Source organism: Pteropus alecto, unplaced genomic scaffold, assembly GCF_000325575.1.
Source record: "Pteropus alecto unplaced genomic scaffold, ASM32557v1 scaffold61, whole genome shotgun sequence".
Classification (NCBI taxonomy): Eukaryota; Metazoa; Chordata; class Mammalia; order Chiroptera; family Pteropodidae; genus Pteropus; species Pteropus alecto.
Window position 1 is genome coordinate 20654959 of NW_006434835.1, and position 26356 is coordinate 20681314.

The 26356-nt window shown below is 36.1% G+C and overlaps 1 protein-coding gene across 4 annotated transcripts in view; it reads left to right on the forward strand.

The window, feature by feature from the left end:
* LTBP1 (latent transforming growth factor beta binding protein 1) overlaps positions 1-26356 on the forward strand; it is a 204125-nt gene that overhangs the window by 63212 nt on the left and 114557 nt on the right. For all 4 annotated transcript variants that reach the window (XM_015588228.2, XM_015588229.2, XM_015588230.2 and 1 more), the window contains exons 6-7: positions 17224-17346; positions 24650-24817. In XM_015588228.2, coding sequence (XP_015443714.1) covers positions 17224-17346; positions 24650-24817 — 291 coding nt within the window. The remainder of the gene's footprint in view (positions 1-17223; positions 17347-24649; positions 24818-26356) is intronic.

A 26356-nucleotide genomic window follows, 5' to 3' on the forward strand; every position in this document is an offset into this window, starting at 1 on the left:
CAAAGAGCTATCTTAAGTGCCTGAGAATTTTCTCAAGTATATTGTTCCATACTGCATCTATGTAACTTTTATGATTTGTAGAGCTTTTGCTGACTTAAAAGCACTTTCTTTTGAAATGCACATAGGTACACCACGTTTTTAAAAAATTTTGCCTTAAAATATTACAAGCCCTCATCATATGTGAAATAATTTGGGGGAAATTAGGACTGACTGCTCCAAAAGAGGGTGTCTAAGAAACATCTGCAAATCTTAGTAACATGGGAATAATGGATTAATCAACATTATTTCAGAATCAGTAGTATTTACAATATTAAAAGATTACATTACATGGGTAAAAGGTTGAATTAAAGGAATGGGAGAACAAATAGCTTAAATGAATGAATAGATGGTTAAATGTATATTCTCCAGGGTAATAGTTTCACAGATTTGGACAAAATTCTAGGTGAGCAGTTAGCATTAATGTAATGGCTTAGGTGGAGAGCCAGAGGAGAGAAAGCAGTTAGGGGGATTGTTTTATAAACTATACATGTCTAACCAATGTACTGTATACTTGACTCTAATAATTAGATAAAAAAAAAATTTTTAAAAATCTATATGAAAAGCTCCACAGCCCATTTTAGGATGCATTAGTAGAAGCAGGATGAGCAGGGCATTGGAAGTAATGACCTTGTACTCTGCCAATCAGACTGAATGAATTTGGGATTTGAGTGTTCAGTGTTCATTGTCTTTTGGCTACAAGGTCAGCCAAGCTTGTGAAGGGCCTGGAAACATGAGGGTGTTTAACATGGAGAAGTGCAGACCAAAGAGAAATATAATGGCTGCTTTATAAACATGCCTTAAATGTTTGTAAACGTGCCTTTAAATGTTTGATTAACTGTCTTACAAAACAAGATTTTTATGAGTTCCTTCAAAAGCTAAAGTCAATAGGATGGAATTACAAAAAGGCATATTTACAACTGTAAGAAATCTTTTCTGTGGAATAAAGTTCCCCAAATTATACTGAGCTTTGGAATTACTGAGTTTCCTGCACATAGCAATGATCCAACAGCTACTCCATAACTACTGGCCAAGGATGCTATAGGAAATTTTTATCCTGTGCAGTGCTAAGGTTTGATGACTCTGTAGGTACATTCCAGTTCTCTGATGCTATCATTACTCTGTTGTCTGGGATAGAGGCTGTGCATGAAAAGAGAGAAACGACACCTTGGTCTGTCACACAAGTTTTAGCCCATAGACATGTGAACTCCTGAAGTGTTCTCAGTGTTCAGTCATATCTGCTTGCTCCATTAGACTGCAGACAGAGGAGGATCCCTATTTATCCTTCGCCTTTCTAATCTTGCATGGCTAATTGTTAAGATACCCTCCAGAGTATCAGATGCTCCTAATTTTTCTGAATATTAAATGATGATGAATGTACATGTTTTCTTGGGGTGGAGTTGGATAGGATTTGGACATTATTAATCTCAATTAGAAATTGAAACAGAGAGAATAAGTAACTTTCCCAAGGTCATGCAGATAATAAGAGGCCCAGCCAGGATTAAATTCCCAAACCACCTCTGTTTCTATGTATAATATGGCTCCCTTTACCAATTATACACTAAAACAAGTTTCTTTTTACACTCATATTTACTGAAGGGTAATTCACAATGAAAATTGTATATATTTAAGATTTTATATATATATATTTTATATATATTTATATATATGTATATATGTATAATTAAAACTTAACAGCTTTATTTATATATACATATATGTAAAGTCTTACTAATGTAGATATTAGCTAACTGGAACAGAATATATGCCACCTGTTTTCAGAGCTAATAGAAGTCAAAACAATTAATATTTATTTCATTTTGTTTAACAAGAAAGGATGATTATCCAGTATACTTTTTTTTCCGCTGGCTGGTTCAAAGTTCTAAGAGTTCATATTCATAAAAATATCACTGTAGAAATAGAAGCGAACATTTGTAAGTAATCACTCGCTATCTCATTTAGCAAAAATAGAATGGAGAATCCTTTGAATAATTGCTTGAGGGTTTTTTCTCCTTCTCCTGGTATAGATGATATGAAGTAACCTTTAAACATGTATTGTTTATATTGAACATATCAAATGGTTCCATCTCGTTCAGTTGCACTGATGGTCAATAACACTAAACCTCGGCTTACATATGTCTCAGGAGATTATTTGCAGAACAGCGTTATACTTTTTGGCATGGATTCTAGAGTGAAGTATCACAGAAAATTCTATTTCATGGTGCCTCAAGAAGGCACTGCTAAATTATGGAGAAGATTGACTCAAAATAGTTTGATTTCTTTCTGCATAATCTATTAAATTGCTTTTGATAGAGGGACTTAATTTCACTGCCTTTGTGATATTCTTGGTCAGTAAAATTAAACAGAACTTTCTCACATTACATATGTACACTCAGTTTTCTTCGAGCCTTGAAGCATTTTGATTTTGTTATCCTAAAGTTTTCAAAAGGAGCCCATTAAGCATCTAATTACTTGTGCATTCCACATTGTTCTTACAGCTTAATGTCTTCTCAGTTTACGAAGCACATTTAAAATTAAAGTGATTAATAACTAGAATTACATTACTTCCTTCAATGAAGTGAACTAACGTTCCCGATACAACTTTCACCAATGTACGCTCAATAACAAAGAACCAACTGTGCACAAGTTAATTTGAGGAGCTTTCAAATAATTGCCCTCAAAGTTGGTTTTTTCTTCTCTCTAGCAGTGCTGCAATTATCTTTTCAAAGGAATGATTTATTACATATACACACATGGAGCTCTAAATCTGCCTCACTACCCTCGACATTATGGAATTGTTATAATTCGCTTCATTTATCATAACAAACAATACAATTATATTTCCTTGTGGATCTGGAGCAGCATTCATCATTTGTCATTTGATTATTATGCTAGAGGTTTGGTGTGGAATGAGAATTAAATGAAATAATATATCACGGAAATGATAATAGGAACTCCTACTTTCATACTGCTTTACTCTAAAGCTCAGTTTTCCCCTGAATTTCAAGTACTCTCACTTGCCCATACTTTGCTATGAGATAAATGAGTTCTTAAATCAGGTGTAAATCTAAGTTTTTAAAATAGAATTTGTTTCTGAAAGTACCGGGGACCGGTCTATTAGTGAAATCTTTTATTAAAAGCAAATATCTCTTTTGATATACTACAATCACTTACCTAGTTCATGAGCGTTTAGGCATAAAATCAAGTTAGTATTATTTTCTACATTTTTAACAAGTATCCAAGTGCCGTGGGCAGACCCAAAATATATAACCAAAAGATGTCTACACTTTTCTAATCCAGTGTGTGTGTGTGTGTGTGTGTGTGTGTGTGTGTATATATATATATATATATATTCCTTTTCTATAGATAATCTCAAAAACTTTAAAAAATATATTCAATATTCTACAAACATTAATTGGCAGGACAGGCCTGGGCTACAGACTGACTGAGGATATGGCATGAATGTTGAATAAGACATCATTCCTGCCCTTGGATTTAGTGTAGTTAAATCAGTTTGAATCAACAGGATACAATTTGCTTTATTCACTGTCCCAAACTAGTTGAATTTTAGCTGGCTCCAGATGAGCCTGTTAAAGCAAATATGAAAGAGCTATCCACATCACTTTGTTTTGGCATCACTTTATTACACCAGTTGTTCTGCTTTAATAAAATAAATTTACAAAACAGATACGTTAGGGCACAATAATACTATTCATTAGTAAAACTTTCCCTGTAGGGTTCCTTTTAGATAGTTTCTCAGTGTGTATCTGAAACTAAATTTTAGTTGGACCATAAAAAAGATAATGCACATTTGTTTCAAGGGCATGTCTCTGTCATGAAATATGAAATGAGACTGTCCAGTCTTGATTAATGTTCCATATAAGTAAGCTATTGATAAGACTTTTTGGTTATGAAGAGCTTACCTGGACAGTAGCTTGCATTTCAGACCTCTCAATGATAACTGGAAAAATTGATTGTGCCTGCAGTTTGGTGAGCACATGGAGGAATATAGGTCTTTGCTTTGAGAAGACTATAAAGTGCAGGTGAGACCTTCAAGAAATCCTTTTGGGATGGAGAAAAAAATGTGGCCTGTGGCGTAGTGCTGGGTTAAAACAGACAGGCAGGGTGAGATGAAGTGATTCATAACTTTAAGGCAAGGCTCTTAATGATTAATTGCAAGTACCATGTACAGTATAACAGGCTTTGTGATACATGCTGGGAAAACAGTTACTGGATTTACACTTATTTTGACATGGAAATGTACAAAGGCCCCTTATGACAGCTTCTTGCATATTTAAAAGAAAACGGATTTGTGGCTTAGACAAGAGTCATCACTTTATAATTATTTTCAAAGGTATAATGTAAATATAGAAATTTTTGTCATACAATTAATAGGTGCATGAACTTCTGATATTTTATCAGTTTTTGCATTCAGCATATTTCCTTGTATCCTGTGTTTTTTTTCTGGGTTCACATTTTTTTGAGGTAGATTCACAAGATAAAATACAGGAAACCAAGTTAAATTTGAATTTCAGATAAACAGTGAATAATTTGGGGCATACTTATATTACTAAGTATTCGTTGTTTATCTGAAATTCAAATTTAACTGGTATCTTATATTTTTATTTGCTAAATCTATTTTTTTATTATATTCTTAAACAGTTCTTTTAATGAGACTCATCAAGCAGTGTGTAATTTATATGTCTTTAAACACCTTTATTTTGAGCCCATTTATAATGAAACTTGTCAGGTATACAATTCTGAGTTAACAGTTGTTTTTCAACAATACTTTTGAGTGTTATACCAATGTCTTCTGATTTCCATCTTTTTGATACTTTCTTTCTTTGTGGATAATCTTTTTCTCTTTTGAAATGATCTCTTTAATTCTTTATATTCTGTAGCTTTACTATAGTGTTTCTGTATTTGGATTTATCTTGATTTTATTCAGTAGACAATACATTATCATTCTGAAGAATCATGTGTTTCCTCAAATTTAAAAAATGATCAGCTGTTATCGCTTCAAATATTGCTGCTTCTTTATGGTTTTCAGGTGGAACTCCTATAAACAAGTGTTGGAGCCTCTCTGTTTTTCAGTCTGTTAACGAGTCTCTCATGCTTTTGTCTTCTACGTCTTTTTTGCTGCATTTTTATTGACTACCTTGGTTCCGCCTTCCAGTTTTCAAATTCCTGCTTTATTTTGCCCATTTAGACTCTATCACATCTGTTACATTTTTAATTATAAGACTATACGTTTCATTTCTGAAGTTTTTAATTCTTCATAGCTGCCTGTCCTTGTTTCATTTTTTCTTTTTTCTTTTTTTAATATTCGTCTAACTTTTTAAGCATGCTAAAAAAAATCTTTAAAAACCTTTGTGAGAACATTCTATGAAACTATTCTGATCTGGAGAATATTCCTGTTAAAATTATTGACCTGTTTGTTTTCTTAGCATTAGATTTTTTTCAAGGAAGCTTGTAGGCTCACTTTTAATGGAAGTTTATTTTTATCTTCCCCATTTCTTACCTTTTCCTATCAGTGGCCCCTAGTGTAAAGCCGGATCGTGTTAAACACAGTGCAGTGTTAGTTCCTGCCTCAGAGTGGGCTTAGGTGGTGGTGTCCCCGATTTCAGTTGCTGAGGAGGAGCGTTTTTACGTGGGTGCTTTTAGCTTCTTACCCTCAATTACTAAACTCCTGGCTAATGTGTATATATTATAAATTATTTTTCTTTGAGGATATTGAAAAGCTTTTCATGGAAAAGCTTCAAATTATATAATCTGTTATCTGCAGGTAAAGCCTCTTACTTGTTGCAATTAATCAGCCTATCAACGTAAATTAGTTTCTATTCATTCACTCATTTGTTTTACAGATATTTAGTGACAATTTACATAGGGCTACTCTGAGACATATAGAGTATAATAGGGCTGAATTCCTACCCTAATAAATATTGTAGTTTTCACATATAATTAAAAGATTAGGCAGCATTTAGGAAGTGTTGTACAAAATGAACAAACACTGTGGTTCAGAGAGAAAGTTTCAAAGAGAAATTTCCCGTTTAGTTAGGAAATCATAGCACTTACAAACATATATCTTTTAAAAATCATATTGTCTTTCCTATTTATAAAAATAATTCAGACTTATTGTTTAAAAATTAGAAACCAGAGAAACATATAAAGAGAAAAATAATTATCAATAAAAATTGATACATTTCTTGTATTATATATATGTAGATAAAAATTTGAAATTGTATTTCATGGATACCTATGACAACTCGACAACTATTTTTTTTACTTAATATGTAATGAAGACTTCCTGATTTTATTAAATAATCTTCTAAAACTTATTGTAGGGCTGACACGGTATCCCAGTTAATGGATGTAGGATAACCCATTTAACCATTCCCCTAACGTTGGATTTTCAAATTGGTTTCTATTTTTCATTATTATATACAGTAGGTCCTCAATGTCATCAATAGGTTCCGTGACTTTTAAGCGAGATGACATATAACAAAACTAGTTTTACCTAGGCTAATTGATATAAACAAGAGTCAGATTCCTACGGCATCTCATCAGCATTGAACAAAATGATGTTATTCAAGGATCTGCTGTGAGGGACATACTTAGCTATACTTAACTATGAACATTCATGTGAATCTGTGATTGTTCAGAAGAGAAATGAGTAGTTTCGAAGCTTTGATTCGTCTTGTGCACACTACCTTTCAGAAAGTATGTACAATTTCTCTTTCTACTAACAGTGGAGAGTCCACTGACTGTGTCCCTCTTCTCCTCCCTTATTTCCTTATCTTTATAAATTTAAAATCACAAGAAGGGCAGTTAAATAGTATATTTTTCTTCACATAGGCCCTGAACATCTCTGGTTAGGCTTTCTCCAGGTATTTTATGGTGAATATGGCTGTGAGCAAGATTATTATTTTTTTTAAATAGTTATTGTCTTACTGGAGCTAACTCTGTTAGTTTTGGTAGTTTCTTCTGAGTTTTCTATGTAGGAATAATTTTACATTCAAATAATAGTAATTTGGGAAAGATGATGATGGGGTAAGGAAGCTGTTGGGACTGGAAGAAAGTAAGACACGATGAGAGAGGATGCGTCATGCTTGTGTCTGGCAGATCCCGTAGGTGTAGGTGAAGGTGAATGATGCGACTATAAAGGTATTTTAGACTCCACCTTTTCATGGGAGGAGCCAAAAAGTCACATAGCAAAGGGCATAGATACACAGAGAGGTGAAGAATTGGGGCCATTTTAAAAATCAATCTATAACATTCTGGTGGCTTATGCTGACTTAGCAAATCAATGTGTATTTTGCTTGAGAAAAAAGAAAATGATCTTTATTTGTATTATGATGAGGCCACTTTACATCTGCCTTAGAGCAACATCTGAAAAGTATTGTCGAAAAAACATTATGGTGATTATATTAGAAATTTTGTAGTTAATTATATTTTTTAAAAAAGCTTTCATCGATGTGTACCCTATGTGTAGAACAGTGTACAAATTGGAGGTGTATAACTTAGCGAGTTATCCCAAAGTGAGCACAGACATGTAGTTATCACCCAGGTGAAGAAATAGAGAATTACCTGCACCGCAGAATCTTCCCTTTGTCTCTTCTCAATCTTTACTTTCTCCCTTTTTTCCAAAACTAAAGTCATCGTTGATTTACAAGCAGAGATCAGTTTTGTCTTAATGAACTTTCAAATTATCTAGAATTTATTTTTTTGTGTCTGGTTTCTTCCACTCAGCAGCATGTGGGCAGCAGCTTTTTTTAATATTCAAAATTCTGGCTAGTGAACTGATAATATTCTTTCGATATTATCATTTCAGATCTTTTCCGTGCTTTTTCTCCTTCCTTCAACATGTTCTTCCCTGACTTAGCAGCATTTTCCACAGTTACATTTGTGGAAGAAAGAAACTTTCCTCTGTAGTTCTAGTTCCTTCCATTTGGTCTAATTATTAAATCGACGTGAGACAGAGCAACAAGAGAAAATAACCAAATTTAATTACATACATTCACATGGGAAACCTACATACATGAGAGAGTCAGAGACAGACGGGAAAATGAGGTGCATATGACATTCTGAGCTAAGGACGAAGTAAGGCACTTTGGGCTTCAGAGTGGGGTTAGGCCTTGCAGGATGATAAGAAGAGCAGAAGTTTAGTAATTAGAAATTTGCCCAGCCCACGGATAGGTCATAAAAAGTTATTTCTGGTGATAACTCTTTCTGTGGGCAAGACCCCTAATATAAATTCTTTCAGAAAGAGGTAAAAGTTTCTCATGAGCCTACAGGGTCTTGTTTGCCTTCAGCGCAGAATAGTTCATGTGCCAAAGTGGCATATCTTGAGGAGGCCTCTTCTGAACCTCTTCACAGGGCCGTCTCTGAAGTTCTCTTCATTTCAGTTATCAAAAGGGAATCAACTGTTGTCATGTTTATTTCTTTCTTGGAGGAAATAGGAAATATGTCTATGAGAGTAATGTGGGTATAAAGTCGAAACTTAGAATCCACTGTTCTTGCTATATGTTTGAGAAATAATAGTAGAAAACCTATAGATATAAACTACGACTGGAATCAACCAGACTTGATAATTCAGTTCTTTAAGACACTTAAAAATGTTTAAAATTCTTTTCATTTAGCCTACAGGATGCAAATTCATACAGTCCTCTGCTGTATTTAGTGTTTTAATGCCAGAAACTGTGGTGTAGTTAATGTGATGCCGAATCATGTTTTACAGTAGTCAGTGGCTAAGAGAGAATTAATAGATGTTACCCAGACTTGAAGGGCTGTCTTACTGTTCTAGGCATCCTCTTGGAACTCCTGCTGCAGTTTCTGATTTAAATAGACACAATCTTTTTAGTAAGAATTTGAAGAGTTTTGATCTGGAGTATTTCAGCATTTAAAAGTCAATTTGGGACCCATTTGTATCTATTTTAGAATCACTTTCTGGTGTATCCTCTTACTCTGCTCATATCACTGGGATAGGATTCAAAAAGGAAATGTCTGTTTATTTTATTCGCTTTTCTTCAGGAAAGACAGTGGTGAAGTGAGTCATTAGCACATTGTATTTTCCAATAGCTTTTTGACCTTAATCTCTGGGGCCGTAAAATCAATGGGAAGATGGCTGTTGTATCACAAGTGATGAGGAGAGCCCGTGATGGATTCATGTTACTGTGAATGTTTTAAGGAGAAATTAATGTAGTGTCTGTAGACCGTAGTTAAATCCAAGACCAACAGAGATGTGCGTTATTAGCATCTTCCATGTGTAGTACACATGTATCGAGAAATAAATACAAGCTGTTCTCTGGGCTCTGATAATTCTTTTATCATGTTACCCTGAAGAGGGAAGAATTAGGAGGAAGGGAGTTGCTCCCACAGTGGTTTGCCTCCTTTTAGCAAGTCCAGGGGTCAAATCCATCCTATGCTAGATTACCATTTTATAATGGCAGACATGTACAGGTCTGGTGGCGGTGAGGTCTCGGTCAAAACTAATATAACCACAAAGAGACCCATACGGTAGTTTGTGGGGCCAGCCCTAGAAAGCAGCATTTTACAAAATGTGCTCCACAGACCACCATTTCAGAAGGATGTTAATAGATGGTGTGTGAAAAAGGGTTCCATGGCCAAATGTGTGGAAAATACCGAGTTAAAGAAAATCAAGAATCCTTGCCAAAGGACTTCTCAGGGTCTTTCTTTAATGCGCTCAGGTATGTAGACTATGCAGTGTTTGGCCACAGAACCCTTCCTTTAGCAGAATCCTCACAAACCTTGGGTTTTATGTAAACTACCGTGGGTAAAATTGCTCTAGAGTGTTGATCTTCAAACATGTTTTTTTTTTTTTGCTCACTTACCTGCTAAAATAATTTTGAGAAACTTATGTGTCCACATGTTTTTAAGCTGACATCTACATTCTTTTCATCAGAAATTAAATGAATATGGTAGATTTATTTCTGGTCCGTTGGTATCAGATATGTGCTTTAAGCATATTTTCATCAAAGCCTTGGAGCCATAGAGTTGGCTTATTTAGATTATGAATAATGTCTGCTGTCTAACCTAATTGGCAAAGCCAGGCCTTCTTATGAAACAAATCAGACTTACCGCTCTTTCTGTGACACTCCCTCAGGAGGGATATCTTTGTGAATTGTTCATTTTTTTGGTACCTTTGAGAATTTTGCATTGTAAGGCAATGTACCTAGAAAGCCTAGAAATATTACGGATGGACAAGAGGAGACTTGACTTTGTAAAGAGAAAGAAGGAACTGAGTCCAGGAAAGATAGAAAAGGTCACCTTTCAAAAAGGAAACCTATAAAGGCTCAAGACCTAGACATTGATCCCTTTAAAAGTATCCAAGCATGTGTGTACCCTGTGGAATGTCATCATGTGCCTTCAGGGACATGTGTACCCAGTGTGAAGCTGCTTCTGCGGAAGTTTAAGAAACACATATGTCCTTTTAGAGAATGAATTCCTCCTTTATCTAAAAGTAAATGATCCATATTAAATAGCCAAATAGTCTGTCTGGCTAGGAAGAGTATTTACCTCAAGGGACGTTTTTTTCTGCTTTCAAGGAGAAGTCGTGTTGCTAAATTGTTTAATGGAAGTTCTATCCATCAGCAAAAGCTGAGTATACACAGAAATCTCTAGAAAGTTTCACATTTTCACACAGTATTAAGATCTTCATGTGCTGTTCTTACCTTGTACCTAATTCCTGTTGGTTACTAAGCATGCCTCGTTTCCTGTGTAAACTTGTATCACTAAAAAGGCAATAAATTATTACTCACTTTGTTAAACACACAGAATAGATACATAAAGTGTGTTGATTTCCCATAAGGGCACTTATGCTATTCATAATATATTATGCATAAATGTCACAATTTATTTATTGTCATTTTCAACCCTGGCAACTGGCAGGTTGTTTTGAAGTAAGAACATTTAAGCTTGGAGTAACCTTGGGTATTTTCTGTTTCATCTCCTTTGTGTTGCAGGAGAGAAAACTGAGACCAATAGAAATTCAGTGACTTGTTCTAGGTAACATAATTTGGTGTCCTGGTTAGACCAAAGCTGGATAGTTGTCCCATTAGATTTCTTCAAATCCCCTTAACTCTTTTAAGAAATACGATCTTGGACAAAATTATCTCTGTACAATGGAAATAACTATTGCACTCCTCACCGTCGAGAATTGTTATGAAGTTCCAATGAGATAGATAAGGTGTGTTGGACAAATATAAAGGATGATGAAGATTCTTGCCTCATTGTACTAGATTATTTTATTTCTTAGTACTGAAATAATAAGGCTGTGTTATAACAGGTGGTTTAAGGAGTTTCGTTATGCACGTTTCTAAACTACTCTGTGTTCTTGTACTATCTGGACAGTAGACACCGAGTCCTCTATTTCTGTTGTAATAGGTTGAACTGTATGACATTCAGATTTAGAAAGAGAGCAGTTTTGTATTTTTGAACTTGATATATAGCCTGGGGTACATGATAGGCTGTGTTAAGCAGAGACACTGTATTACTGTTTTAAGTAAGTGGAGAAGCATGTAAATCTCCTTCATATTAGCTGTAGTCCTATAGATTTTGCCTACTCTAAAGGAACACGTGAGATTTGCATTTCTCTCCTCCTTTCTGCTTCTGTAAACTTCTAGAATGCCCTAACATAACAACTCAGCTGGAAATAAGGGGATGGGTGACTGGCTCTACAAGAATACCCACTCAGGCCATTCATTTTGACCTTCATTCCTTAACTCAGTAAACAGTGCTGTAAGCAGTGGTTATACCATTTCTTCAAAGGGTAGAATTCCACAGTTGTTTAGAGAACTTTGGTCGTCTACAGAGGGAGAACAATGAACAAATTCATTTGTTTTTTAAACTAAGTGCTAAAATACTTTGAATTTAATCAGAATACATTAAAGGCGATTGGCTGACCCTGTAAAATATGAGCCTCCTGAAATGCAATTATATTTGCCAAATATAAGTTATTTATAAAAAAATTATAATCAAGTTAGCTTTTATTTAATTACAAAAAAGAAAAGAATCATAGGAATTGAAGTCTAAATAAAATTATAATTCTTAATTTGCCAATCATGTTCCATAAAATTGTTAAACTTTGGCTTGATAATGTCTTCTGTTAGTGGACTCCTTAAACTTCTCGTATCCAGATATATTCAGTTAACCCATGTTTGGTTCCTAATGGATTTGTGAATCTCTGATTTCCTTCAGTTAATTTAGGAAGGTCTTAAAAAGCTTGGCTTCCTCAGAACATCGTTTTAATAACTGCTCATGTGTCATATTCATTTCTGAGGTTCTAAACTAAAAATCATGGCGAATGCATTTTTTGCTTTTTTTCTTTGTTTTAACACAATGGACATAAACTGGCTAGCCACCCACAGTCCTCTCAGGAACAACGTGGGGTTTGAAAGAACATAGTGGCAAGGAAACAGAAGAGTTCTTATCTAATTTTTAAATGTAAAATTTTGCATATGGGGCATTATAAATTTACAAATGGAATGCTTTTTAAAGTGTTGCTGTTGAAATCTGAAATGTGATTTGACACAGAAATAATTTCAGTGATTTAAAAAAATTTTTTGGCAAATGTCATCTTCTCACAGACACTTAGTATTTGCAGCAGAGGCAAGGGAACTGTCTTATATAAAGCAGGTGTGCAGGGTGCCCAGGCTCCAGGAACGGTCTGAGGATTACAGGTGCATCTGATAAATCATATCAGATTCTGGTCAGACTTGGCTATGCTGACTTTGTCCTTGCAGATCACAAACCACATAGCCCCAGACTCAGAGATTTTGGGGGACCCAGTCTCTCTTTTGCTTCTAGCTGAGCCTCCTTCTATTCTATATCCAAAGCACAGTCTCTGAGGCAGCAGGGAGCTTTCTACATAAAGAAGATACACTGAGTTGAGTGAAGAGAACCTTTTAAGTCCTCTCATGTAGCCAGCACCCACCTTCACCCCATTTTCCTCAGGCAACGGTGCTTCAAAATGATCCCTTTTGCTCTTACAAACTCTTATTTTCATCAACTGTGTGTGGGTTTCTCAATGAGGGCATTATTGCCATTTTCGGCAGAACAATTTTTTGTCAGGGGAGACTAACTACACTTTTAGAAAGTTTAGCTCCCCAGTGTCCACCCACTGTATATTCCCCAGTCCTTGTGACAACCCAAAACATCCCCCGGGCAAACACACATCGTCCCTCTTTGAGAATCACTAACTGATCCTCCCCGAGTGCTAAAAGGGAAGCTATCTTATTTACCCACAACATTTTTGTAGATATTTACATTTTAAAAGAGAACATTTTTTCCTCAATCCAAATGGCATAATAAATATGTGAAAAGGAAGTGTAAGTTAAAACCTTAATGAGACGACACTGTACTCCTGCCAGAATGACTAAAATGAAAAAGACTGAATAATTTGACAAGGATGTAAGGTACTGGGAATGGAAACTGGCATAGCCACTTCGGACAATTATTTGACAATATCTATTAAATTATCTATAGTGGACAATTATTTGACAATATCTATTAAATTATCTATTAAATATCTATTGGACCTTCTCTAGTGACCCAGAAATCCTCCTGCTAGATATCAACCCAAAAGTAATGAGTATCTAGCCCTTCTGAAAGACATACATATGAATGTTCACAGAAACATTTTTAATGATAGCTCAAAATTAGAATGGATAAATTAATTTTGATATCCTCGTACATATAGTACAGCAGTAAAAGAGTGAACTGCTGTATGCAACAACATCAATGAACCTCACAGGCATAAAAATGAATAAAATAGTCAGACAAAAGAATATATACAATATGATTCCCTTCATGTGATGTTCATGAAGAGGCAAGACTAAGCAATGAAATAGAAGTCAGGATAGTAATTACCTGTGGGTGCGGAGCTATTGACTGGGAAGGGGCATGAAGGAGACTTCTTAGGCAATAAAAATGTTCTAAAATATGATCTGGATGGTGGTTACACTGTACATGCACACACACACACACTCATACACGCATATAGATCCATATATATACACACATGTGTATACATCAAAAGTCATCTAGCTGTATACTTAAGATTAATATACTTTGCTGTATGTAAATTTAAAAAGAAAAACTTGGGAATTCAATTAATCTCTAATTTATGGCATTTTAGAGAATATGATAAAAAAGTAAATTGAGGCAGCTGAGCAAACTGGGAGTTTTTCTAGAAGCTGTGAGAGTGTGTTATGAAGAAAAGGTCCATTCTCTGGGTTTCGGTGGCTCAAAATTTGGGGAGTCAGTGTTGCTAGCGCTGGTGGCACAAGGTGATCAGAAGAGAGATAGTAAGAAAAGGGAAATCTTTACAGGATCCCCTTCCTTATGGATTTGTCTATTCCTTCCTGCCTGTAGCTGTGTGTGGGTGTGTGTGCGTGCGTGCTCTTAATTCCTATCCTCCATTCCCATAGCATCATGGTTGAGGCAGTGGGCAACATTGAGGAGAATCAAAGAGGGGTTATTGGTGGAGGGCACAGGCAGTGGTTGTACATTAGGTTGTATGCGCTGGGGGAGAAAACCTCCCTCTACCTTAACCTGGCATCCAGCAGTGAGACTGGATGGTACTGTTAATTCTAGGTCCCAAGAGGTGAGCATGGAATGTGTAGTGGTGCAGCCAGTGATTAGGGGTGCAAGCCGGTCAGAAAAAGAGAAAGGCTGAAAATTACACCTGATGGGGACAGGAGCCGAAACGGAAGAGTGGAGATTTTGTGCAGCCTTTTTGACCACAACTGGCTCGTTACCCAAACTTGAGGTTTAATTTGGGACATATGATAGGGCTTTGCTTATGCTATGTAAGCCCCAACTGGACTTGGCACTCTTCCTGGTCTTTCATAGTGGTTTTCTCAAGGAGAATGAGTTACGGGGGAATATTTTCAATTTCATGCTGTGCATAAGTGTGTATTACAGCCCAAGTGTGTATTACAGCTTGTGTATTACAAGCTCTGAAAAAAAAAGATAAGATAGGCACTGGATCATATGCTGTGCCAGGTGTAATGTAGCTGTACCCATTTCAAGCTGGATCCAAGTTGGAATGCCGTGGAATGATACAACAAATATATGTGTTAATTTGTCATTTGAATGTCATTGAAAATGTATTTTATCACTAAAATTAAATTAAAAACTGTACATGTTAGATAAATATGGCCATATAGATATCTGTGGTACTTAGAATATGAAATATAAGCAAGTAATGATTTATTGAGGGCTGTATTTGCCTTTTTGTGTGACAGTTCTGCCAAGTAATGTTTTGCTATAATTGTGTTCGATTTTAATTTAGAAAATTAACATTAGGGTCTTTAATAAAAGTTTTATTAGAATTAATGATTGAAGGAAATAAATATTATTTGAAGAGGAAATGATAATAGCCAAGTCTGTTAACTATTAAGCTTCATAAGCCACACGGAATAAAGTATAAATGATGATTAATTTTTCATTTTTAATTGTCACATTCTGTTTTTGATTTTTAATTAATTACCTCTGCAAATAACTCTATAATCTTTCTTTTTTGAAATCACCACATTTTTCTCTCTCCTCTTCTAACTTATTTGGATTACCATCTTAGTCCCTTCGGGCTGCTATAACAAAATGCCACTGACTGGGTAGCTTCTAAACAGCAGATCTTTATAGCTCACAGTTCTGGAGGCCGAGAAGTCCAAGATCAAGGCACCAGCATCGTCTTCTTTTGGTGAAGGTCCCTTTTGGGTGGCAGACTTCTCCCTTGTGTCCTTAGGTGGAGGAAGGAATGAAGGATTTCTCTGGAGCCTCTTTCATAGGGCATTAATCCCAGTCTTGAGGGTTATACCCTTATGATTTAAGCTCTTCCCAAAAACCCCACCTACTAATGCCATCACCTTTGGGGTTAGGATTTCAACATATGAATTTGGAGGCGGGGCACAAACATTCAGACCACAGCAATCACCATATGCATATGACCAAAACGTCTCTATTTCTAGCTGTGTTTTCTTTTCACTTCTTGGATCTTCTGCTGCTGCTAGATATTTATACTCGGGTGTCCCATTGTGACCTTCAAGTGTAAAACTAATATCTTCATCTGCCTCTTTCCTCCTCAGAACTTTCCACAAAACCAAAAATGTCTTCTCTTTTCTCAGATTAGAGGCCTCCCGGGTATCTTCAACTCTTTTCTCTTTCTTTCTAATGTTACGTTGGCCAGTCAAACACCGTGCATTGTCAGTTGTTCTTTAAAAAAAATTATTCCTTTCCTTCCTGATTATTCTCAGTGTCACCAACCTGGCTTGTCACCAGCCGCATACTTGCATTACTCCTTCAGTGATCAAACTTTTAATCTTTTCTCACCAAGCCATGTGCTAGCCAGATGAATTTCCCTAGAGCCTGCCTTTGATTATATCTTCCTCCTGTTCAGAAAACTTTAGTATGGCTCCCTGTTCTCAATAAAATTATATCCAGCCTGGCTTTAACCAGCTCTTTTTCCAATATATACCTTCCCGAAACTTCCTTTTAAGCCAGTGGTTTGACTCACAATTTCCTGATCCCCCTTACCTTCTCTAGTCTCTGTGCTTATACTGCAGTGTCCACCCACATAGATCATTCACCCCTTCTTACCCATCCATCCATCTTCTCCTCAACTTCAATGCCTGCTGAAATCTTACCTTCTTTGCAATGCTACGGTATCCCCCAACTTCATCTTCCTTTTGTAGCCTTTACTGTCTATATAGGCAATTTCATATTCATTTCAAGTTTATGATCTTTCTTCTAATTGTGATAACTTGAACTGATTTTCACTTCTTTCATTTTTTACATAGTTTCATGTATGACTAGACTGTCAGTATCTCTAGGGTGGGACCATTTGCCTTACCTGTATGCTCTAGAATGCATAACATACACTGAAATGTAAGCTCTTTTGTCAGTTTTGTTCACTGGTAAATCCCTAGTATTTAGAACAGAACAGGGTACATAGTAGCTACATAATGAATATTTGATATATAAATTGTAGATGTTCAATAATTGATTTGATTTTAGTTCATTCACACTCAATGCATTAAAAGCTGCTAACATCTCTTATTTACTATAACAAGGAAATTACGGCAAAAAAGAAAGAAAATGCAATTTACTCTAAGAATTTGTCCAACAGGGCTTGACTGTTCCTTCTAAAAGAATTGTGTTTTCATGCAGATATTAATGAATGCCAGCTACAGGGTGTGTGCCCTAATGGTGAGTGTTTGAATACCATGGGCAGCTATAGATGTACCTGCAAAATGGGATTTGGGCCGGATCCTACTTTTACAAGTTGTGTCCGTAAGTAATGATTACTTTTTATTTCAATGTTGAGTCATTTTTTTTTGGGGGGGGGGGGGTGGAGGGAGGCAGTGGGGAGATATCCAAAAAGAAGGTACATACTCAGTGGTCAACTGAATAGTATAAATATGCAGGAAAACCTCATTAAAACTACAAGACGGAGGAGACGAGTCTGATATACTAAAAAATTTATGTTATGGAACTTTCCCCTAAATGCATTTTTATTGTGTTTAGAAAAATATAATAGCTGAAAGTTAAGGTGGAGAACAAGCACACTGGGAAGATATATTTTGATGAAAAGGAAAGAGTTAATTAAAATGAGCATACCTGAGAGATGAAAAGTTTTTTCCTTCATGAGTATTTTAAGCATTATTTAGGCTGAGTTAAACTTTGTTCCAGCTTCTGTTTTTAATTATTCCAAATTCTGAGTCATTGGTGTCTGATTTAATGAGGTTTCACTGTACTTTCTTAGTTGGAAGAGTCTGGGAAATAGTTACCAAGGCCCTGCATTTCAGATTTTCTATTCAGTTCTAATTTCAAATATTTTATTTTGTTGTCCTCAAAAACCACCAAAATGTGTCCTCAAAGTTATACTGTTTTGCCTTATAAATGTTGTCTCTAAGATTTTCTCTTGTACCTGGTAAGGGTAAAAATCCTGCATCAAGCCACATATTATAATATTGGTACAGAAAATACAGATTTTCCAAAGAGACTCTCACCATAAAATTTAATTCAGTGTAATCACTACAAATCAATTAGAGGTGGACGCATTTTAGTTATAAAGTTCTCAAATGCAGATTTTTTTTAAGGTTATCTTTTTTTTCATGGTATTTATGCTCATTATTACAAGATAGGTAAACACTGCACATTTTTCAAAGCCATATGCAAAAGAAGTTTAAATATTTTAAATTAATTCTGTATTAACGTCTGTTCTGCAACGTTTTTTGTTTTTACTTTTCTATTTTTTAATGTGGATTTGGTATATATTAAACTGCATCCTTCTAGTCCCTGGTTTTAAACTTGCCATTTGGTCAAGACGTATTTTTCATGAAGGTACCATCATTTATTTTTAACTGTGCATCTCTCTCTAACTGTACCCTAAGCTAAGATCATAGACATGATGAAATAAAGACAAGGGTAGTAAATTAAAATGACAATCTCATTCATTACTTTTAGATGAATTTGTTGAGTCTTTTGGAACATTGTTACTAATTACTGCTGTTTTCCTTTAAAAACTGTCAAATGCAGATTAGGAAATTTTGCACGTAAGTCCTTTTACCCATGTTCTTTCACAGATAGTCCTGATCATGAAACAGACAGACACCTAATTATAAGAGCTTTTTTTTTGGCCAGCAGTAAAATTAGACTAAAATTATGTTTCCATACAAGGTACGTGTGAAAACTGATACAAGAATTTGATAATTTCAGGCCAAAAAAATCACATTGTTGACAATATCCAGAGAATTTATAGATAATTTCTGACTGATTTGAATTACATGTATAAATATTTTAAATAGTTTTATAATTTAAGCATCAAAGATTCTGCAGAGTTTGGATATAGAATTTGTTGTGAATGTTTTTTTCCCTCCTTAAATAATTCGACTTGTAGTCTGGTTAAAATTACTACATTGAAGGTTGCAGATAAGATAAACTTGGAGAACTGGTCACAAAGTGTTTTATTAAACTTTGACTTGATCCGATGTCTAGCATTAAGGGCAGACATCCCAGTTTTAATAAGATTGTTGAAATTTGCCATGAGATTTTTGAAACACTTACACATTTCCTTAGCATTTATTTTCCCTGTCAGTGCTCAAATAGTACTGAACTTATTAAACAACCATCCATTCTTATTTGAAAAATAAATAATTCAATTTTATGGTTCAACTAGAACAGCTGAAATGATAAGTATTGGGAGATGTTTGTTGCTAGTTAAATGTTCCCGTTTAGAGTTTGAAGTTAAAACCTGGGCTCTGTACCAGCGTTGAATGGGCAGATTTATTTCTCTTTCCTTTGAATTTACCACATATAATATCACAGAGATATGTAGAGTCCCTTCAGGATTTGTAACTTTGTTCAATCCAGTCTGATTTGCTGGTGAACTATATTTTGAACAAACCAATGGGGGAAAGGTTGAAGACAGCTGAGAAGAATCAAGGAAGAAAATGATGTTTACAGAGTAAGGGAAAAAATATTAGCAAGATGACGATACTCTCAATAGTCATGGGACAGTAGCAGAAGAAGAATGGGTGTCACATAGAGACACGTTCACAAAGGCACTGAGCAATGTTGTTATTGCATTAACATTTGGAATATATGTTCTTGAGAAGTATAAAAACAGCCATGAGTAGAGCATGCAAGCAAATGGAGGGAGGTTGACCACATTTGTTCAGACAGCATGGATTTAGGGCATATCCAGGCTATAAAAGATGTGGCTGATTCTGTGGACTCAAAGAAATGCACTTGGCAATGGCTGAGGAGCAGTGGGAAGCTCTCCCTGTTCTTGAATGCACTGAGGTGAACACCCTCAGAATTCCTTGATTCCAGCCAAAGGTTGCAACCATTTCTATTTTGCTCCTTGCTCGCTCTCTGTCCTTGACTTAGCTAAGCTGAAAGAAAGAAAGTAGGAGGGTTCTGGCATTTGTCGCCTCTTACCTCTCTGTCTGTGGCTTAGGATGCTGCAACAGCATTCTCTAGACCTGCCTCTACCTACCTATGGGAAAAGGTGAAAAGTATAATAATAATCTTTGCAGTTGTAGTAGGAAAATTTTCTGATTTGCTGAGCTGCAGTTAATTTTCTCCGAGAATTCAAGAGCTCCAGGATGAATGCTGCAGAGGGTGTGTCCACAGGTTCAGTAAATAGGAGCCCAAATTAAAGGATTCTGAGCTTGGACTTTTGCTGTTTCATAGGATTCTCAACCCATGGACTTGTCACTAATTGGCAGAAGTAGAGAGTTAGAGAGGATGTGCTCAGGAACTTCTGCCATAACCCTGGAAGTCAGTTACAAATCCCTTCTAAAATTTAGTCATATTTTTGTACATCATTTCTATTTAAATTTCCCTAGCATCTTTTTGAAATATGCATTCTTATTTTAGACATTAGGAAATTGAAGCTAGGAGAGTTTAAGCAACTCCTCACGATCACACAGCTAGTAACTGACATTTGAGATTTAAAACTGGGTTTATACCTCCAAATTAAGGGTTCTAGATCAGGTTAATGATACTTATTCACATTTGAATTGATTAGAGCAGCATGTCTTTGAAAGTATAGTCAGATTTATCGTGTGACCCTATAATTAAGTATAAGTTGTTTAATATGCCATTGGGAAACCCAAATAAGAAAACTATAGCATCTTACCTTCTTACTATTTTGCAATTGAATCGCCATCAGCATTGGATACAGAGCTATAAGTTTATTACTTTTGAAGATTTCTTTCGTGTCTCTAGCCAAGAGCAAAAGATTTGTCTTCCTGACTGAATGATGTGGCATTTCCTGTAGGTTTTATGCCTCTGAAATGTTTTTTTCCTCTCTTTATATAAAGTACCTGAATCTTGTTACTTTTATCTTAGCAACTCATCCTTCAAAACAAAACAATGTGCAAAACCACTGTTTCAGCATAACTGCTTAGGTGAACCTATCAGCACCCTTTGTTATTGGTCTTCAGTACTCAGTCTCATACCCATTTTCATCTGTTCTTAGAATGTATAATCATGTACCATATTTTAAATAATAAATGTAGTATATTAATCTCCCTTTACAACTAGCCTTCCACCTGGGTAAAGATACTCAGATGATAGAAACACCAATCTCGTATTATTCTGGGTAGCATATTGTTCCTGGGCTTATGTGTCTTGATGACTAGAATGTGAAAATGCTAGAGATGTTTAATGAAATAAATTGAATTGCCATGTGAGTCATTCAAAATGATAAAAGAATAACAGGTAATTTAGATATTAAAATAGGGAAGGTTTTAAAGGGCACACTTCATTAGAAGTCTGATGCATAAACCAATACTTGTTTGTCCATATAGTTTTAGATCAAAGAAAACTTGAATAGGATCATCAGTAAAATTTAGGTATGTAAGTTAGACCTTTTCAGTGGCATCCTTCATAGTTTTTTTTCATCTCTAAAGGAGTAGATTTTTTATTAGTTAGTTGCTAATTCTTATGTACATTTGGGGCGACGCAAAACATGTAGTTAGAACATTTTCTGAAGCTCCCAGACTCACTAACAATTGACTTACTAATGACTGTAAATCAGTGATTCTCTTACTCCCCAAAAGTTGTCCGCCTGAAGTACTTTGGAAAGCTGTCACAGAAAAAAAAACACATCAGTACTCTGGGTACCTCAGTGCTTACAGAGAATATTTGGGTTAGGAAATGATGGGAAGACAAAGGTGTTTAAAACAGATCTTTTAGGGTAAGATGTTCAGTAAGAATTAGCTTGCCAGACTTCTACCTTTATTCTCTAAATGATCAAATGCCTAAAATTTTATTTAGTCTCTATGTGCGTGCACACAATGCATGTGATAACAACAACCAGAGACTCACTTTAGTTAACAAGCAATTTCTTAGTAACACACACTTATTAATCCCTTAAAACACTGAACTGCTGATTTTGAGTGCTGGTTTAATTTGGGGGATAGGCCTGGTCGGTGATCTCAAAGTAGAGTACTTGGATAGGGGAACAGCGTTGAGTATAACAGGGATAGTGCCTACAGTAGCATCCTACTCTGGATATGTGGGTGAGCTGAATACAAGGATGCGCGTATAGGGAAGTGGAGGGGATCCAGTGTCACTGTTTGCCAATGCAGAGGATTTGAGGACACCCTGCTCTGTTCTGCTCTAAATGGTCCTTGTTCCTGGGATCTAGAACTAACATTAATATAATTGATATTAGAATTAAGCCCTGCCACAGACTTTAGTGAATTGACCTAAAACAGACTCTAGTGAGTTGACCTGACATTGTTTCTATGGAAGTATTGTTGTGTGAGTTCCAAACACTTTGGAGAGGAAAATGTGGAGCAAAATGATTTGTGAGCGGATGATACTAGAACTATGTAGAATATGTTCTTAAGATTATACAGGTACAACCTATTGATACACACACATATTCATACAAATACACGTACTATATGAGTGATGGTCAATGATTCCAGGGACTTTTCCTTTTAAGAATAATAACCATGCTCTTATTTTTTTTTACTTTTGTTCTGTGACCTTCGATCTTTCATAACTTACTTGTACAGACTCCAAAAAGTGACTAGGAGAAGGGAGAGGAAATGACTGAAACTTCTCCTTCCTACCACTTTATTGTTAGACAAAGCTGGCCTTATTAGCGTTTGTAAGTTTTGAAGCCTTAGGAAGGTCTCCTCTACTCCCCTCATCCCCCGTGCCCATGTTCCCATTCACCAATAGTAACTGTTTTTGACAACTGCCTTCACTTTATTGAAATCCTACTGCTAAGCAGCGATCAAGCTGGGTACAAATGTCTTTGAGAGTATAGAGATATCTGCTTTCATAATCATAAGAATGGCCAACATGTGTGTGTTGTGTCTACTCTGTACCAAAGGCTTATCATATGATGTTTCTATTCGGTACATTGAGCCTATCATTTAAAAGTGAGGAAGTTATTTGAAGTTCATCCATATAATTCATACTATTATTTGAATTAATCAGGGCTTTCTCCAGAGAAACAGAACCAATCAGGGTGTGTGTGTGGGGGTAGAGATTTTAAGGAATTGGTTCATGTGATTATAGAAACTGTCTGGTCAAATATCTATGGGGTAGGCTGGCAGAGTGGAAACCAAGGGAAGGGTTGTTATTGCAGTTTGTGTCTGAAGGCTGTCTTTTGGCAAAATTCTCTTTTCTGGGGGAAATCAGCCCCCCGCTTCTTAAGGCTTTCAACTGATTGGGCGAGGACCACCTATATTCTGGAGAGTGATCTGCTTTACTCAAAGACTATTGATTTAAATGTTCATCTCATGTAAAAAAAAAAAAAATACCGTGATAACAGCATCCAGACTTATCATTGACCAAATATTTGAGTTTGGGCCTAAGCTAAGTTGACACATAAAATTAACCATCACAACCAGTCAAAGTGACTTTCCTTAAGCTTTATTGCTGACAAGTGGCAGACCTATCATGTGAACTCAGGTCTGTCTGGCTCTTGGTCTTTTCACTGTGCTGTAGCATCTCAATTTAATCAGGTTGTTTCTTGTAGCACGTAGTTGAGATGTCAGTCCTTTTGGAAGAATGAAAATTTAGGTCTTAGCAGGAAAGAGAGAGAATGTCTTGGAAGCATCAGGTACTAGAGGAATTGAGCAAGGGAGTGGCAAATTGGGAAAACCCCATTTGGACAGTGATACAATAGAGAAGAGCTTTGACTGGGATGGGAGAGGGGACAGAGAGGAGACCAGCAAGTTTGGTCTATTCAGCAGTTTTACTTTGGCCTGGAGCTGGCTCTATAGAACATACTCCGTCCACATTTACACTAGAATACAAACTCCTGGAAGGCAGGGCTGTATCTTACTTATCCTCTTGTTTGCCCTTTCTACCTAGTAGAGGGTTTGGTATTAGATTCATGAAGTCTTGTGTAGTAAGAGTAGAAGAATCAGGGTTAAAGTTTTGGTTTGGATGACTATAGGCTGGTGTGCTTTTGCACTGTTTTCTGAGGGGCCCATTTTTCTGAGTGAGCCCATTGTCTGTCCCTTCTCTGTTTTGCTGTCTGACTGGACCGGGGTCTTGTGTGGCATTGGGAGTGCGGCCACTCCCTGCCTCCTGTTCGTTGTTCACTGTTCTAGGGTGAGACCTGATGGGGCCCTGCAAGCTCTCATTTTCCTCAAAATGAGAAAAGCAATAGCTAGCTTCCAGCATCAGTGTGTTCAGTTTGTGACTTTACACAAAATTTTGTGGGTTTTCACTATATTCTGCCCTAGTACTACCTCTATTATGGCTAAACACAAGAAAACAGATGAGGTAGTAATTTTGATAACAGGTTACTAGGTTTATTTGGGCAGCTTTGGTTAAAATTCTTTCCGTTCACTTATGCCCACATACCTGATTTAATGCTTGCCAAAATGGAAGAAAGGACCGGATAGAATATTTGGTACCTCGACTCAAACTCATTTGGGAAACTCTAAATTAAGACTGTAAATCAAGAAAGTTTTTGCCCTAAGTCGAGATAAATTTATTCTGAAGTAGAGTTTCTAATCCAGACTTTCAGGTTCGTTTTACTATTATTTGAAAAGTCTACCTGGTTTTTATTGTTTCTTGGGTGACGTCAGGCCTTATGTCTCTGCTTCAGCTGATACCCCTGTGATCTCTGAGGAGAAAGGGCCGTGTTACCGACTTGTCAGTTCCGGAAGGCAGTGTATGCACCCTCTGTCTGTTCACCTCACCAAGCAGCTCTGCTGTTGTAGTGTGGGCAAGGCCTGGGGCCCACACTGTGAGAAATGTCCCCTTCCAGGTACAGGTAAGACACCCGACTGCACGCTCACATTCATTCCCAGCCGCACAAGTACACAGGGCAACTTTGGCAGCTAGAGTTATTTTTTTGTTTCTGACTTTAAATTTGGTTTTTAATAAAACAGTGTGTTTTTGTCACTTCTGTAGAAACCGTGAATATAGAAGATTGAATCAGTGGAAAAAATTACATGGCAAAGAGATTTTTCCCCTTTCTATGTAACGTTAGACTTCCTTTCGAATGTTACGAAAAGCCATTACATTTTATCCTCACTTCAGGACTCTGAGTCTACTGTTTAAAAGTATGGAGAGACCAGAAGGCCCTGCTGGGCCATGCACTTTCCCTAACGATTTGCCACTTACCACTTGCACAGTAACTAGATCTTGTGCAGGTTGATGCGTTTACTCATTTATTGAACATGTGCTTGTCAGGTTCTGTTATGAACATTGTGCTTAAAATCTCCAATTGGAACTGGAGGGAATTTTAGTAACTCAAGGGCAGATCCTGCCAAAGCCCCTGTGAACTTCTGGGTGGGAGCCGAACATTAAGAAGTTAATTATTCTTTATCCTTCAGTTTGGTATGTAATTGTCTAATGCCCTGAAAGAGCAAGTTTATCTGAGGGCCTTACTCTTACCAAGGAGTCACCAACTTCTCAAGCAGGATCAAGTAGAGTTCAATGAAAGAAAAAAGAGACATACTCTGCAAATAAATACTGGGCATCAACAAATTATCAAAGAAGGAGTGGCCTCAATTTCACTGATGTGGGATGGACATAAAAAAGTTTACTCAATTTCTTGTTTGATAAGATGCTTCCCACCTAGAGAAGTGCATAAGCTATCACAGGGCCATTAAAGTTTTAAAGCTGTAACTTACAAGCAGACAGGGTTTAAATATAAATTTAAATATTATGATCCACCTTTAGTGGTGGTTAGGATCCAAAAGAACTGGTAAGGCAGAGGATAGTATAATGTTGATGATATTTTGGAAGACTGGATAATCTTAGACATCTCCAAAAGGCTCTAGGATCTGATCTACCCTTTATTAAAAAGTAATAATAAAAAATATGATATTTATAATTCATAGGCACATTTCTCTTTAAGTTCAGTTTTGATAGCTTCGTAACTCTTATTTGAAAGATACTCAAGATGGTGAGTGTAACGCAGGGAGGTTCCTCCATAAAATACAATAGCTAACTTTGAAAATAATATTAAAAATAAAATTTTTGCACTTAACCAATTTTTGGTTATATGTGATTTTCATAAAAATAATAGTTCATTAATACTTCAGTTATTTGATGGAAAACTGTGTTTCCTTCTGTAAAACATCTTTTAAGTAAGAATTATATTTCATAGTTAAATGTAAGAATGAGGTTCCACCATTTAATGTGTGATCCTTAGAAAAACAATGTTTTAGCATGCTTTAAGGAGTATTTTCGAGTTTCCTTTTTATTGAGAACTAATCTGAGGTCCAGAAAATTCAATAGGAGATCTCTTGTTCAGTGGAAGTGAGAAATGACTTATTTTACTTTCAATTTTAAAAGTAGAAAT